The sequence below is a fragment of the Phocoena sinus genome, chromosome 13 (assembly GCF_008692025.1).
Source record: "Phocoena sinus isolate mPhoSin1 chromosome 13, mPhoSin1.pri, whole genome shotgun sequence".
Classification (NCBI taxonomy): Eukaryota; Metazoa; Chordata; class Mammalia; order Artiodactyla; family Phocoenidae; genus Phocoena; species Phocoena sinus.
The window spans coordinates 19160281-19175677 of record NC_045775.1 but is presented as its reverse complement, the minus strand read 5'-3'; the positions used below and the strand labels follow the sequence as shown (position 1 = coordinate 19175677).

The window sequence follows — 15397 nt, the reverse complement described above, 5'->3', positions numbered from 1 at the left end:
TCCTCCCTAAATGTGAGCCTTGAGAATTACAAAAAGAATGAACATGGCTGGAACACATTCATTCTGGCAGCCGGGCACTGTCCAGATGGGTCTTTTGAAGAGACCATTCATACAGTTTCTGCTTTCTAGCCTCCATAAGATGCCTTGGTTTCACCTTATTTCTAAGCACAGTTCTGTGGTATCCAAATAGCATCCCAATAAATTCACATTTGCTTAACTTAGTCATAATTGGTATCTGTTGCTTCAAATCAGAAAACCCTAATTGGTATTTTACACACACACGCACACGGACACATCATATAGACAGAGACATAGATGTTGATAAAACTGTCCAGGAAATGTGCACAGAACAAAAAACAAAAGGAAAAGAGTCAAGGCCAGAACCTTGGGGGATGCTAACATTTAAAAGGCAGCTAAAGAAAGAGAAATCTGAGAAAAAGGCTAAAGCGCAGCCAGAGAGGCAAGGAGATAGTTTTATAAAAGAGGCTCATGAGGAGTTTTAAGGAAGAGGGAAGTGGGTGGTCAACAGTGTCAAAGAGCCACAAAGCAATGTAAGGAATGGTATAATACGAGGTTAGGAGGCCTGAACGCACATGCAAGGAAGGTATAGGGAGACTTCTGTGACTAACACAGAATTTTCTTGTGGAGCAATAGGAAATAAGCAGCGTTAGAGTCAGATAATGCAGAGCTGTGAACAGGGGTAGAGGAACTTAGACAGCAAAGAACACTGGAGAATGAGGAGCTTTAAAAAAAAAAAAGCCTATAAATTCTAATACCACTCTCTCTTTTGTTTTATTTTGTTTTTTGTTTTTGTCTTTTTTTGTCCACACCATACGGCATGTGGGATCTTAGTTCCCTGACCAGGGATCGAACCTGCGCCCTGTGCACTGGAAGTGCAGTGTCTCAACCACTGGACCGCCAAGGAAGTCCCATCACTCTCTCTTTAAGTGTAGGAAATTACCTCCAATACCTTTATTCTTAACTCGTGCTACCTTTTTATGTTTAAGAAAAAGGAGGGGGCAATATATTGAAAATTGTATGGTGAGAATTTCTCACGATATCATGGCTATTTGGTCACCTTCTAGATGTGCAGATCTTCTACCTGAGCAGGCCCCTCTAGACTGATGACAAATAGAACTTTCTGCAATGATGGAAATGTTCTTCTGTGTTGTCCAATACAGTAGCTACTAACCACATGTGGGTATGGAGCATTTTAAACGTGGCTGATGAGAATTTTTCTCACCAGACATTCAGCAAAAATGTCTGAATTTTTCATTGTATTTAACTTTGAATAGCCATGTGTAACTATCTTACTGAACAGTGCAGCTCTAGACTGCAGCCTGGATAAGTCAATGAACAATCTCGTGGTGGCTTTTCTACCACTTCTTCTCTTAGGCGCCCTGGATTAGATTCCATAAAGTTTAAGGCAATGAGGCAGATTGGGAGATACAGAAGAAGGGTTAGAAAAGGTTGTCAATAAAGGTAACTTTGAAGTCTATAAATGTAATTCTACTTTACAGTCTCAGTTTCACATCTGTATAGCTCATAAATAAAAATATTATTAGCTCCTTGAAGTCAAGAACCTAAATACATTTTTATTCTGAATTTTTGGAACTTCTAATTTGATGTGTTTTTTCATATTTGAAAATGCTTGCCTAATGACATGTAATTCATGTGTAATGTTGTGTTACAGTTTTCCTTTGATTCATAGTGGTTTTCAGGGTAATAATTTCATCATCTAAAAAAAATGCTTTCTTCTTATAGCAGTTTTGAATGGATGCTTTCCTGTCGTTTTCTGTTCATTTTAAAGTGTTATAGATTTTTCTTACACAGAAATAACAAATGTCTATGTAAATTAAAGCAGTAGTAGTATTCTCTGGCTCCAGTTGTGCTGTTTTCAGTTTGTGGATAATCTATTTGCTCTCCTTATTGATCTCTGTGGTTTCTGAAGAACCTGTGGTAAAACTGGGATTTAAATGACTACCACTTCTCTACAGGAACTCCACAAATCTCAAGGACCTCTACACCTTATACTTTTTCAGTATCTCAAATGGCATTATATGCAGAAAATACATTTCATAAATATTTAATGAATTGGCAGGAGATATAAAGTTCTTAGGCCAGTTTTAAACTTAGGGACACCGAAAAGGCAGACAGAACCACAACAGAAAAACTAGAAGATATGAAGAGACTAGTCTACTGATATCCTGCAGAGTAGAGGAGATAAGCAATAAGTGCTAGGATGGGTCAGGTCTCATCCTAGGATGGGAAGGGCCCAAGTGTAACCAAGCAGTGGGATGCGGATAGGAACCAAGGCTGGGGAAGAGATGGGATAGCGGGAAATGAGCCTAAAGTACTTTTCTTTCTTTAACTTATTTTCCTCTAATGGCTTATATTAAAAAATTTAAAATACAGCAAAGTTGAAATAATTTTGTAGTGAACATCTGTATATCCACCACACAGATTCTACCATTAACATTTTTACTATACTTATTATAACACTATTTCCAAAAGGCAGTCATGTGTCATGCAATCAATTTAAGGGGTTGTGAAAAGAATAAAAACATCAGAGTCCATCACATGTGGTGGCTTTCCCCTCCCCCAGTTATATGTTATACACTCACCCAGAGAGTAGTTTCTATCCAGCTTCAATGGCCAATGTTTTTTTATATTTACAACACTATAAAATATGTGCTCATTCCCCTAATAAAAATCATTAAAACCAACAGCCTAAAGTAACAAAGCGCTTGTATAACTTGGAGGGGAAAAAGAAATTTAGGTTTTGAGGGGGAACTTGCTAACAGGAGAGTCAAAAATATTTAGCAGCCTGTTAAAAGTACAGGAATAGCGTTCGGAAAGAGGTTAAAGCAAGAAGTACATATTTGAGAGTCATGTCTAAAGAGATAAAAGCTGAAGCAAATGATATTACTTGGGCTAAAAAAACCAAGCACTAAATTTTGAGAATGTTCTCACGTTAGCGGTGTCGGCAGAGGGAATTATGGTTCATACAAAAACAGAAGAATAGTTAGGGTAATAGGAAAAAATGTATAAAGGAGTTAGAAAATCAAGAGACCTATACAAGTTTGAGTGTTAGGAAGACTTCACCAGAAAGAAGGGCCTTGAGGTAGGACAGGAAAGGAGAATTTATTTAATTTTATAGATATTTATTTTTAAATATGTGTATGATTTAAATACACATAAATATTTATATTTAAGTATATGCACGTACATAATAAACATACATATATAAAAAAAAATAAAATTAGGCCTAGAGATGGAAAAGTCTAAAAGTGTATATATACACACATATATGTGTTTTTAAACATTCATGTATGAAAAAGGAGTACTTAAGGTGATGAGTCTGCTCGGAAACAAAATATCTGTTTTGAGAACAGACGGAGGAAAGATTAGATAGGAAAAAACGGGTGAAAATTACACAGTAATTACAAAGTAATTCAAGATTAAAAATTCTTCATTTTAAAAAGTTTGACAAAGTTGTTAAAATAGTAATTCTCTTATAATGTCTACATAAATAGTTTTAAAATTTTGGTCAGGAAAACACCTACTGTAATAAACTGAGGCATCCCTTACTCAAAAATGAAATTCTACAGTAGAAATTAGCACTAGATAGCTAAATAATTCTAAAAGTTTTATTTTTCCCAACTAGTCCTAACTATAATAAAGAAGTAGCAAAGCCAGACAGTTGTCTTCAGTTTTCCATCCGACCATTAGAATACCTTTATCAAAATTTCTTTTTCTTTTTTAACATCTTTATTGGAGTATAATTGCTTTACAATGGTGTGCTAGTTTCTGCTTTATAACAAAGTGAATCTGCTACATATATACATATATCCCCGTATCTCCCCCATCTTGCGTCTCCCTCCCATCCTCCCTATCTAGGTGGTCACAGAGCATCGAGCTGATCTCCCTGTGCTATGCGGCTGCTTCCCACTAGCTATCTATTTTACATTTGGTAGTGTACATATGTCCATGCCACTCTCTCACTTTGTCACAGCTTATACTTCCCCATCCCCGTTTCCTCAAGTCCATTCTCCATGTCTGAGTCTTTATTCCTGTCCTGCCCCTAGGTTCTTCAGAACAATTTTTTTTTTTTTTTAGATTCCATATATATGTGTTAGCATATGGTATTTATTTTTCTCTTTCTGACTTACTTCACTCTGTATGACAGACGCTAGGTCCATCCACCTCACTACAAATAACTCAATTTTGTTTCTTTTTATGACTGAGTAATATTCCACTGTACATATGTGCCACATCTTCTTTATCCATTCATCTGTCAATGGACACTTAGGTTGCTTCCATGTCCTGGCTATTGTAAACAGAGCTGCAATGAACAGTGTGGTACATGACTCTTTCTGAATTCTGGTTTTCTCAGGGTATATGCCCAGTAGTGGGATTGCTGGGTTGTATGGTAGTTCTATTTTTAGTTTTTTAAGGAACCTCCATACTGTTCTCCACAGTGGCTGTATCAATTTACATTCCCACCAACAGTGCAAGAGGGTTCCCTTTTCTCCACACCCTCTCCAGCATTTATTGTTTGTAGACTTTTTTGATGATGGCCATTCTGACTGGTGTGAGGTGATACGTCATTGTAGTTTTGATTTGCATTTCTCTAATATTAGTGATGTTGAGCATTCCTTCATGTATTTGTTGGCAATCTGTATATCTTCTTTTGAGAAATGTCTATTTAGGTCTTCTGCCCATTTTTGGATGGGGTTGTTTGTTTTCTTGATATCGAACTGCATGAGCTACTTGTAAATTTTGGAAATTAATCCTTTGTCAGTTGCTTCATTTGCAAATATTTTCTCCCATTCTGAGAGCTGTCTTTCCATCTTGTTTATGTTTTCTTTTGCTGTGCAAAAGCTTTTAAGTTTCATTAGGTCCCATTTGTTTATTTTTGTTTTTATTTCCCTTTCTCTAGCAGGTGGGTCAAAAGAGATCTTGCTGCAATTTATGTCAAAGAGTGTTCTGCCTGTGCTTTCCTCTAAGAGTTTTATAGTATCTGGCCTTACATTTAGGTCTTTAATCCATTTTGAGTTTATTTTTGTGTATGGTATTAGGGAGTGTTCTAATTTCATTCTTTTACATAGAGCTGTCCAGTTTTCCCAGCACCACTTATTGAAGAGGCTGTCCTTTCTCCACTGTATATTCTTGCCTCCTTTATCAAAGGTAAGGTGACCATATGTGCATGGGTTTATCTCTGGGCTTCCTATCCTTTTCCATTGATATATATTTCTGTTCTTGTGCCAGTACCCTACTGTCTTGATTACTGTAGCTTTGTAGTATAGTCTGAAGTCCGGGAGCCTGATTCCTCCAGCTCTGTTTTTCTTTCTCAAGATTGCTTTGGCTATTCAGGGTCTTTTGTGTTTCCATACAAATCGTAAAATTTTTTGTTCTAGTTCTGTGAAAAATGCCATTGGTAGTTTGATAGAGATTGCACTGAATCTGTAGATTGCTTTGGGTAGTATAGTCATCTTCACAATGTTGAATCTTCCAATCCAAGAACATGGTATATCTCTCCATCTGTTTGTATTATCTAAAATTTCTTTCATCAGTATCTTATAGTTTTCTGCATACAGGTCTTTTGTCTCCTTAGGTAGGTTCATTCCTAGGTATTTTATTCGTTTTGTTGCAGTGGTAAATGGGAGTGTTTCCTTAATTTCTCTTTCAGATTTTTCATGATTAGTTTATAGGAATGCAAGAGATTTCTTTGCATTAATTTTGTATCCTGCTACTTTACCAAATTTATTGATTAGCTCTAGTAGTTTTCTGGTAGCATCTTTATGAAAATCTCTCATGTTCATTATTCACATTTAATTTTGAAATAGTAACAATGGTCAATATAGTTTCTAAAATAAAATAATTATTAAAAGTTCCTTAACGCTTTACTTTGTTTTATAATTTATTAATTGGATGTTAAAACCTAAAAGAAGATAAAGAAAAAAACCAAATTGGCTAGAAAAAAGATTCTGATCACTTTCTGAGTCAATGAGAACAGCTACCTCCAAAAGAAGAGGTCCCAAGGATTCCTTTTCTATCACTCCTTGACTACTCGACGAGATGTCTGACTTCTGTACTTCATCATCAGTTGTTGATTTCTCTGTAACAAAGCAGCAAAAAGTCACACATCCAAAAAGAGCTCATTTCCATAATGGCAAGTTTATTAAGACATGAATTTACCTAATTTCAGATTCAAATAATATTTATTCATTATGTAGGCACTTTCACATTTAATCTTAATTATACTCATTTTATGGATGATGAAATTGAGGTTCACAAAGGTTAAATAATGTGTCCCAAATGATATAACTAATAAATGGCAGCAGGAGGATTTGAATTCTGACCTACCAAGTCCAGTGTACCAACAAATGGAAAAAATGGTGTAAAAATATACAGCCTTTAAAAAAAAGTCTACACCAAATATTTTAAAGAAATAAGTAAATTGTAAAAGAATAATTATTTCCTCCATCTTTCTCCTTTCCTGATTTGATCAGTTGCCACTTAAGAGAGAGTGAAGGTACGATTCTGTGAGCCTGCGTGAAATAGCTAACTTTTCACCTTCATATCATGATGATCTGATTGATAAAACTGCAACTGTTAAATGATTTAGAATTCTTTTGTGTGGCGATGTTGAAAAGTCCATCCATCAGCAGCATACTTATATAAAAGTTTCCAATCTGTCAGACTAATTAGCTCACCAAAAAGCAAATACAGTATTACTGAATATATTCATTTTTTTCACTTTAAAATATGAAATATTTCAAATATTCCAAAAAATACAGAAAGTGGCATAGCATACAGTCACACAGCCACCATTCATTTTTCACAGATGTTAACATTATTTGCTTCAGGTCTTTCCTTTTTAAATAAATAAAATGCTACAAATAGAGCTACAGCTCTACCACTATTCCTCCTCTGTCCGTTTTCAGAAGTAACCAGTGTTCTGAGGTCAGCATAAACATTTCTAAGCATGTTTTTATACTTCAACTACATATGCATGATTTTTACAAATATATTATTGTTTTGTGTTTTAATGTTTACATAGAAATATACAGACTTTTTCAACTTTTTCCACTCAATATTATGTTTGAGATTTAACTATACTGATACATATAAATTTCATACACTCACTTGAACTGCTGTATAGTATATGAATAACCCACAGTTGATTTCCTAGTCCCCTATTGGTAGACCTTTTGACTTCTTACAATGCTGTAATAAACTATTTTCAGTATTTCCTCTTTTGCACATTTGTGACACTTTCTTTAGGGTAAATATTAGAAGTGAAATTGCTGGATCACAGGGTCTGTGCATTTTCAACATTACTAAGTTTGACAAATTACTCCCTATGTACCACCAGTAACATACAAAGGTTATTGTTTTTCTGTATGCTGACACTTGATATCATCACAGCTTTTAATTTTTGCGAACCTAATGGGTGTAAAATGTTATCTCATATAGTGTTTATAATAACAGCTTTACTGAGCTACAATTCACACAGCATACCATTCATGGATTTAAAACATACAATTCAGTGGTTTTTAGTGTATTCACAGAGTTGTGCAGCCACCAACACAATAAATTTTAGAACAATTTCATCAACCCCAAAAGAAACCCCATACCCTTTAGCAGTCATTCCTCATTTTCCCAACACTCCCAAGCCCAAGGCAACCACCAATCTACTTTCTGTCTCTATAGATTTGCCTATTTTTGACATTTTATATAAATGGAATCATATAATATGTGGTCCTTTGTGACTGGCTTCTTTTGCTTAGTGTAATGTTTTGAAGATACATCTATGTTGAAGCATTTATCAGTACTTCACTATTTTTTATTGCTAAATAATATTCCAGTGTATAGGTATACCTCATTTTATTTACCCATTGATCAGTTGATAGATATACTGTTTGCTTCCACTTATTGGCTATTTATGAATAATGCTGTTATAAACATTTGTGTACAAGTTTTCATTTCTCTTGGGTATATACCTGCAAGTGGACTTGCTGGGCCACATGATAACTTTATCTTTAATATTTTGAGAAACTACTGGGCTGTTTTCCAAAGTGGATGCAGAATTTTACACTCTCACCAGCACTGTATGAGGGTTTCAGTTTCTCCCATCCTTACTAACACTTGTTACTATCTGTCTTTTTGACTGTAGCCACCCTAGCAAGTGTAAAGTGGTCTCTCATTGTGGTTTTGATTTGTATTTTTCTGATGGCTAATAATATTGAGTATGTTTTTCATGTGTTTATTGGTCATTTGTGTATTTTCTTTAGAGAAATGTCTACCCAGAGCCTTTGCCCATTAATTAACTGGGTTATTTATTTTTAAATTATTATGGTATAGGAGTTTCTCATTTAGTTCTAAGATGTACTTCCTTCATCATTTCATGTGTTTCTAACATTAAGACAGGTTTTGTTTCTTAAACAGTTCCAAAAAAACATAAAACCATCAAGTCCAAGTACATTAAGTAACTATGCATGATAAGCACAACAAACAAAATTTTAGGCAAAACCCAAGGCAGGAGTAGCTACATGACTGGCCTAAGGCATGTGAACAGATGAGACATGCAAGGACAGAGTCTTGTCCTTAAAGGGACAGAAGCATGCCTTCCTGTTTTCTTCTTTCCCTTTCCTGTCATCAGGAACACGTACAGGTGAGCCATGTTTAACCACATGGGTAAGGGCAATACCCTAGGAATGGCACAGCAAAACAGATGGAAGGAATCTGAGCCTCTGACACATGCCTAGATTACCTTGTTAAAGCCACTGTATTTTGGGTCTCTTGCTACAGTAGCCTTGTCTGTATCCTAACTAATACATTCCGTATTTCTCAACAACATGCTTATTTGCTATATCCTGACTGTGCCCATGTTAGACATAATCTATTAACATGCCATCATAAAAGGTAAGAATTTAACTTACTTACATCAACCATCTAGACACACATACATATCCCCTCTTCCCATCCTCCCAGTATAGTTACAATAATTTTTAGAGCAGTCAGTATTTAGTATCTATGTTACTATGGCCATATAAATATAGTCCACAAATGAGTCAAGGTATGTGCTATAATTTACAATTCTCATATTTCATGTTTTAGTTTTTCTGTGAAGTTTGATTCATCTCTAAACTCTCCTCCAGACTAAAAAATTCCTCTCAATTTGGTCAGTAATCATATACTCTATGTGTTCCATTTTTTTCCCCATAGAAATATTCCTCCTAGAGTTCTCTATCCACCTGCTCCAGTTGGGACTGGCTACTTCTTTAGTCTGCTGCTCAACTGTAACCCTGGGTCTCCTTCTACCTTTCTTTTGTTAAGATTCCATGGTTTCCCTGGGCTAAGATCCTATGCCTTTCTTTCTTGGTTTACTACCTTGGTCTTGATAGATATTTCTGAAAAAAAGTACACAGGAGATAACATTCTTGAGGCTTCAGATGTCTGAAAATGTCTTTATTTTGCACTCATATTTCATTTGGATGAACACAGAATTCTAGGTCCAGGATACTCATTTTCAGTGTTCCTATTTGGAAATCCGGACCCTCCTGAAAGTAATCTAGTATGTGTCTGTTTTTTCCTCTCTCTTGTTTTTTCTTTCTGGTGTCTAGAAATTGTGCATTGGTGTGAGGTTTTTTTCTTTCTTTTTTATTCATTGTGCTGTGCACTACATGTGTGCTTTCCATCTGGAAACCCATATCCCCTAATTCTGAGAACTTTTTGGTTTTTGTTTCTTTGCATTATTTCTTATAATTTTGGTCTGTTTTTTTTTTTTTTTTTGGCAGTACGCGGGCCTCTCACTGTTGTGGCCTCTCCCATTGCGGAGCACAGGCTCCGGACGCGCAGGCTCAACGGCCATGGCTCACGGGCCCAGCCACTCTGCGACATGTGGGATCTTCCCGGACCGGGGCACGAACCCGTGTCCTCTGCATCAGCAGGCAGACTCTCAACCACTGCGCCACCAGGGAAGCCCTGGTCTGTTTTTTTGTGTTTTTTTTTTCTGGGACTAATGATGTGTTATACCTCCTGAACTAATCCTATACATTTCTATCTTTCTCTTGTTTTCCTTTGCTTGTCTTTTTTATTTTATTTTCTATGGAATTTCTTCAAATTATCTTTCAACGCTATATCTTTTTATTCAACAAATATTCATTGAAAGTCTACTATGTACCCAGGAACTGCTACAGGTATTAAGGATACAATGGTGAACAAAGAAAAATCCTTGCCCTCATGAAGCTCTAGTGGGGGTAGGCAGGCAATAAACAAATAAAATGTGTAATATGTTAGATGTAAAAAATACTGTGGGGAAAATAAATCAAGGAAGATGTAGAGAGGTGTGTGTGTGTGTGTGTGTGTGTGTGTGTATGTGTGTGTATTAGATAGGTTAGTGAGGGACAAGTTCATTGAGAAAAAATATTTGAACCAACACATAAAAGGGATGCAGGAGTGAGCCTTGTGTATATCCAGGGAAGAGAATTCCAGACAGAGAGAACAGCAAGTGCAAATACCTGAGGCATAGTGTTCCTGGAATGCTTGGGGCAGAGAGTATGAGAAAATAAGGTAATACGGTAAAGTTTTTTTCAGCTATCCTGATTTTAAGTTCCAATGTTTCATTTTATAGCATCTTATTCTTGTTTCATAGATGAAATATCCTCCTTTTTGTCTCTGAGGGACTGGTTTGATGGCTTTACATTTTCTTTTGCTCCCTGCATTGTCTCTGCTTCCTCTGAGTTCCCTTTATTCTGTTCGTTTGCTTGATTTATTCTCTTTTATAAAAAGACTTTCTTCAAATATCTGGATTTTTATTCATATTAAAGAGTGAGGTACTAAAATCCTGACTGGAAGATGTGTGAAGTGTGGGGACAGCGCAAGGAGCTGATTTTTTCACTTGGGGGATCAATTCCAACTGTCAGTGTCTGTGTGTCTTTCCCTTTGGACTGCTCAATTGCCCCAGAGGAATCCTCCCATTTTCGGCTGCGGGAGTATGAGCCAGGCTGTCAGAGTTTCCAGATTGAGTAAGGAAGGTGCCATACAGCCTCTTGTTGGCTATCCCCTCTGCAGACCTACAATACCAGTTTTTCCTGTCTGCTAAATCAGTTGTCACTAGACTATCCACTCCTAAAATCTTAAAAGCCTGTCACCTCAACCATTTAAAACATACTGTTTGTTCATAGTCTTTTTACATTGCTGCTATTAATCTGAAGTTCTTTGGGGTCTATTCCTTCTGTTTGTTATTTGTGTTCTTACTCACTGTGGATTATTTCCTCCTATGTTATATAAGTTTATAGCACAAAATCTCCCTCAGAAGCACTTTTTCTTTGGGAACCTGACAGGGCGAGGTGTGGTTATGTTCCTTCAAAGGGCTTTGCCTTTGTTTCTGGTAGGCAATCCAGGAGTTGTGTGGTGTTGGGTCCCCAGTAAATATGAACAGTATAAATATGAACCATAAAAATAAATCAGGGTTTTCTCAGAGAAGGCTGTTTCCCCCACCCAGAGTCCAGGCAGAGACAAACTTATAACTCAGATGGAGGGACTTTCCTACCTCTGAGTTGCTGTCTTTCAACCCTATGCCAGAGCCTCAGGTCTGATACCACAACTTGTATCTCCTGACTTAATCCCCTATGATACTGGGTCTCATAACCTTTCAAGGCAACCAGTTCTCAAGCTAACTTAATAAGCCACTTTGTTGTAAAAGAAGGGTCTCAGATTCACATTCTAAAATAAATAGCATCTAAACAAAAATGTTCCTTTAATAAGATTACAAAATTGAATGCAATTTCTTAATGATAAAAAATAAAATCACATATTGTAAATGTCTTAATAACAAAGCACACAGTCACAGGGGTTTTTTTGTTCATTTTTTTTACCTTGTTCCATTCTCTTCATTAGCTGTATCTGATCGACTGTCTTCTTCAATATCTTGCATTTGTCTGGTTTTACACTCAAGCTGTCAATGTCACTGATGTTGGCAGACAATAACTCGGCTAGCTCTTCTAAATATTTATTTTCTTGCTCCCTGCGCCTCTTTTCAGTGCTGTTACACAAAGGAAATCTAGTTACTGTACTTTCTACCACCATATTTCCTTCTCTGATCAAGTATTTAATATTTATATATTTACAGAGATTCCTGTTTTTATCTAGAATATAAAACCAGATTTAGAAAACAATTTAAAATTGTTATCTAAAAAACAAATACCAAGGTGCAGAAAACAATTCTAGCTAAAAAACATAAAGAGAATGACTGCCATCACAGATGTATTCCCTCAATGATGTATATACATTGAATATTTCAAATAAATACTAGATATCAAAAAGAAGCAGACAGTACATATACTAGTTGCATTTGAAATTATTAGGTGTTCTAAATAATAATTCCTTAAAATAGAAAATTTGAATTTTCAAATAAGTTTGTTGTAAATTAACCAGGCATACTACACCAGAGTTCAAATAAATTATAATTAGAAATCTGATAAAGTCTTGATTCTTATAATGTACTTAAAATTATAACCCCACACCCATCAGATTGGCAAAACGTTAAAGTGCGGAGACAAGAAAAAAGGAACTCTCAATGCTTATCATTTAAAGAACAATGTGATAATTACCCAGTTAACATAAAAATGTACACAGATCCTAAAGAAACTCTTACGTATAAAACAGGAGGTGTGTACGAGGATGTTCATGTTCACTGTAGTGCTGGCTGTAAGAATGAAAATTTGTAACAAAATGGTTGTTTACCCATAGGGAATGTCTATCTGTAGGGAAACAGATTTCTCAAATATGGTATATTCGTGTAATACAATATTTATCAAAAGTTAACAGAACTGAATAAATCTAGTTATCTTTATGTCTAAAGATCCATGCTGAAAAGTATACTGTAGAAAAATACACATAGTATTATGTAATATATAAATTTAATAAACATTCTATATTGTTCAGATACTTATATATGCATAATCATTAAAAACAGATTGAAAGAATTAGAGACAAATCAATTTTGTCATTAATCATCTTACTACTTTTATTTAAACAAAACTGCAAATACGTCGTTTATATGTGGTGGGTATACATCGTTTCCTAGTCTCTATTCTTTTATAGGTTAAAAAATTTTCCCCAAATAAAAATTTAAAGTAAAATACAATAGTTTTATCTATTTATTCTTAAATTAAGAAGGACTGACATATATAGAAATAGACAAGAACATTAACTCTGACAACACAAACTGAATTGCATCTTGATATCAGCATTCCTCCTAGCTTCTGGACACTTACCTATGATTATGAGTACTTAGGTTATCATCGCTCAGTAACAGTTTTCTGAACTGATTAAGAGAAGTAGTCACTTTTCTTTCCCCAACCTGAAGCCCTGGCATTCTCCTGTAAAAATTCTTTCTTTGTCCCCCCATGAGAAAAAGCATGTAATCCAATGACAGAAGAGTCTTCTGCCGTTTTATGCGCTACATCAATGATTATCAGCTGGGGGCCATATTGCTTTCCCTGTCCCCAGGGATATTTGACAATGTCTGGAGCCATTTTTGGTTATCACAACTGGTAGGACATTTTGGTTATCATAACTGATATAAAGATGCTATTTGGCATCTAGTGTGTAGAAGCCAGGGATTCTACCAAACATCCTACAATATACAGGATAGCTTCCCACAGCACAGTATTATCTTGCCCACAATGTCAACAGTGTGGAGGCTGAGAAACCTTGCTCCAGATCCTTGAAGGTGAATGGAATAAAATTCCGACTCTTCTCTCAGGTAGGAAAGCTGCTGTTTTGATCTGATTGAGGTTCCTTCTCTATCTGGCATTTATTAGAGTCTCCTTAGCAATAATTCTCTTTTGCCTATTTGATGACCACATTCCTTATTAACACATAAATATTTAATTCCACAAATATTCATTCTTTAAAGTCCTGATATTAATAATTTTTTTCTTTGTTCCACTAATACCATAATATACTGAAATAGCAGTTAAAGATGTACAATGGATTCATTTATTCATTTGACAAATATTTTCTGTGTCCTTACTATATATAAGTTACACATTGTGCTAGGAACTAGGGATAAAATGGTGAGTAAGGACAAAGTTCTTACCAAATGGCAGCTTAGCCTGTAGTAGAGAAGCCAGGGAACCCATGAAATAAGCACACAAACTAATAAAAACCTGAAATTACAGATTATAGCTATAAAAAATACATATAAAATAGATACAAATAGGGGAGATTTGACCTAATAGTTAATGGAAGGAAGAGAAGGCTCCTTTTAAGAAAGTAATGACTAGGGCTTCCCTGGTGGCACAGTGGTTAAGAATCCCCTGCCAATGCAGGGGACAAGGGCTCGAGCCCCAGTCCGGGAAGATCCCACATGCCACGGAGCAACTAAGCCCGTGAGCCGCATCTACTGAGCCTGCACTCTAGAGCCCGCGAGCCACAACTACTGAGCCCGCGTGATACAACTACTGAAGCCTGTGCGCCTAGAGCCCATGCTCTGCAACAAGGGAAGCCACCACAATGAGAAGCCTGCGTACCTCAACAAAGAGTAGTCCCCGCTCACTGCAACTAGAGAGAGCCTGCATGCAGCAATAAAGACCCAATGCAGCCCAAAATAAATAAATTAAAAAAAAAAAAAGAAAGTAATGAGTAAACTGGTATTTGGAGAATGCATAGGTGTTGACTACAGGAAATCTAGAGGGAGCAAGCTGGATGAGGGAGCAGCATGTGTAAAGGCCCTGGGGAAGGAAGAGAACATGGTAAGTATGAGGGACTCAGAGAAGGCTGGTAAACTTGGAGTAGATGAAGCAAAAGCTCTAAAGTGACTGAAAATGATAAAGCAGCTCTGCCAGAAACAGACTAAGAAAAAGAGTGTTCCTACCTTGATGCCAGTGTGTCACATGGCGATCCTTTTCTCTTATGTGAGTCTGGGTTAGCAGGGTCAGATGAACTGTCCCCAAGGCCACTCATGTTGAAAAACTTCACACCTAAAAAGGAAGGAAAACAATAAGAAATCTACCCTAATGAACTTTCCCACTCTATGGGAACAGGAAGCTCCCTTGTGTTAGAATATATCTAAATACTGTGGTTTCTCAATGAATAATTACAGCCATCATAAAAGCATCCACATTTATATAAAAGCACAGGAATCATCAGCTATTTAGTGTTTCTACACTTTCTTTTCTATACCTGTAAAATAAAATTAGTCATCCTTCATAAAATCATAGAGCTCAATTAGGATGAAAATATTGTTAGAATAATTAAATAGACAATGAGATTTTTTTAAAGAGAAAAAACCACTTCATATGTAAATGTAAAAACTGTGTACCTGATTCTTTTTTATATTTATTTTAGATTATTTTGAAAAGGACTTAAAACAACTTTT

The 15397-nt window shown here is 35.9% G+C and overlaps 1 protein-coding gene across 1 annotated transcript in view; it reads right to left on the bottom strand.

Moving 5' to 3' along the window:
* The window catches only part of NCOA1 (nuclear receptor coactivator 1), a 262458-nt gene that overhangs the window by 88259 nt on the left and 158802 nt on the right, over positions 1-15397 (bottom strand). Inside the window, 3 exon segments of the mRNA XM_032652699.1 lie at positions 6024-6121; positions 11889-12055; positions 14894-14999. Coding sequence (XP_032508590.1) covers positions 6024-6121; positions 11889-12055; positions 14894-14982 — 354 coding nt within the window. The 5' untranslated portion in view covers positions 14983-14999.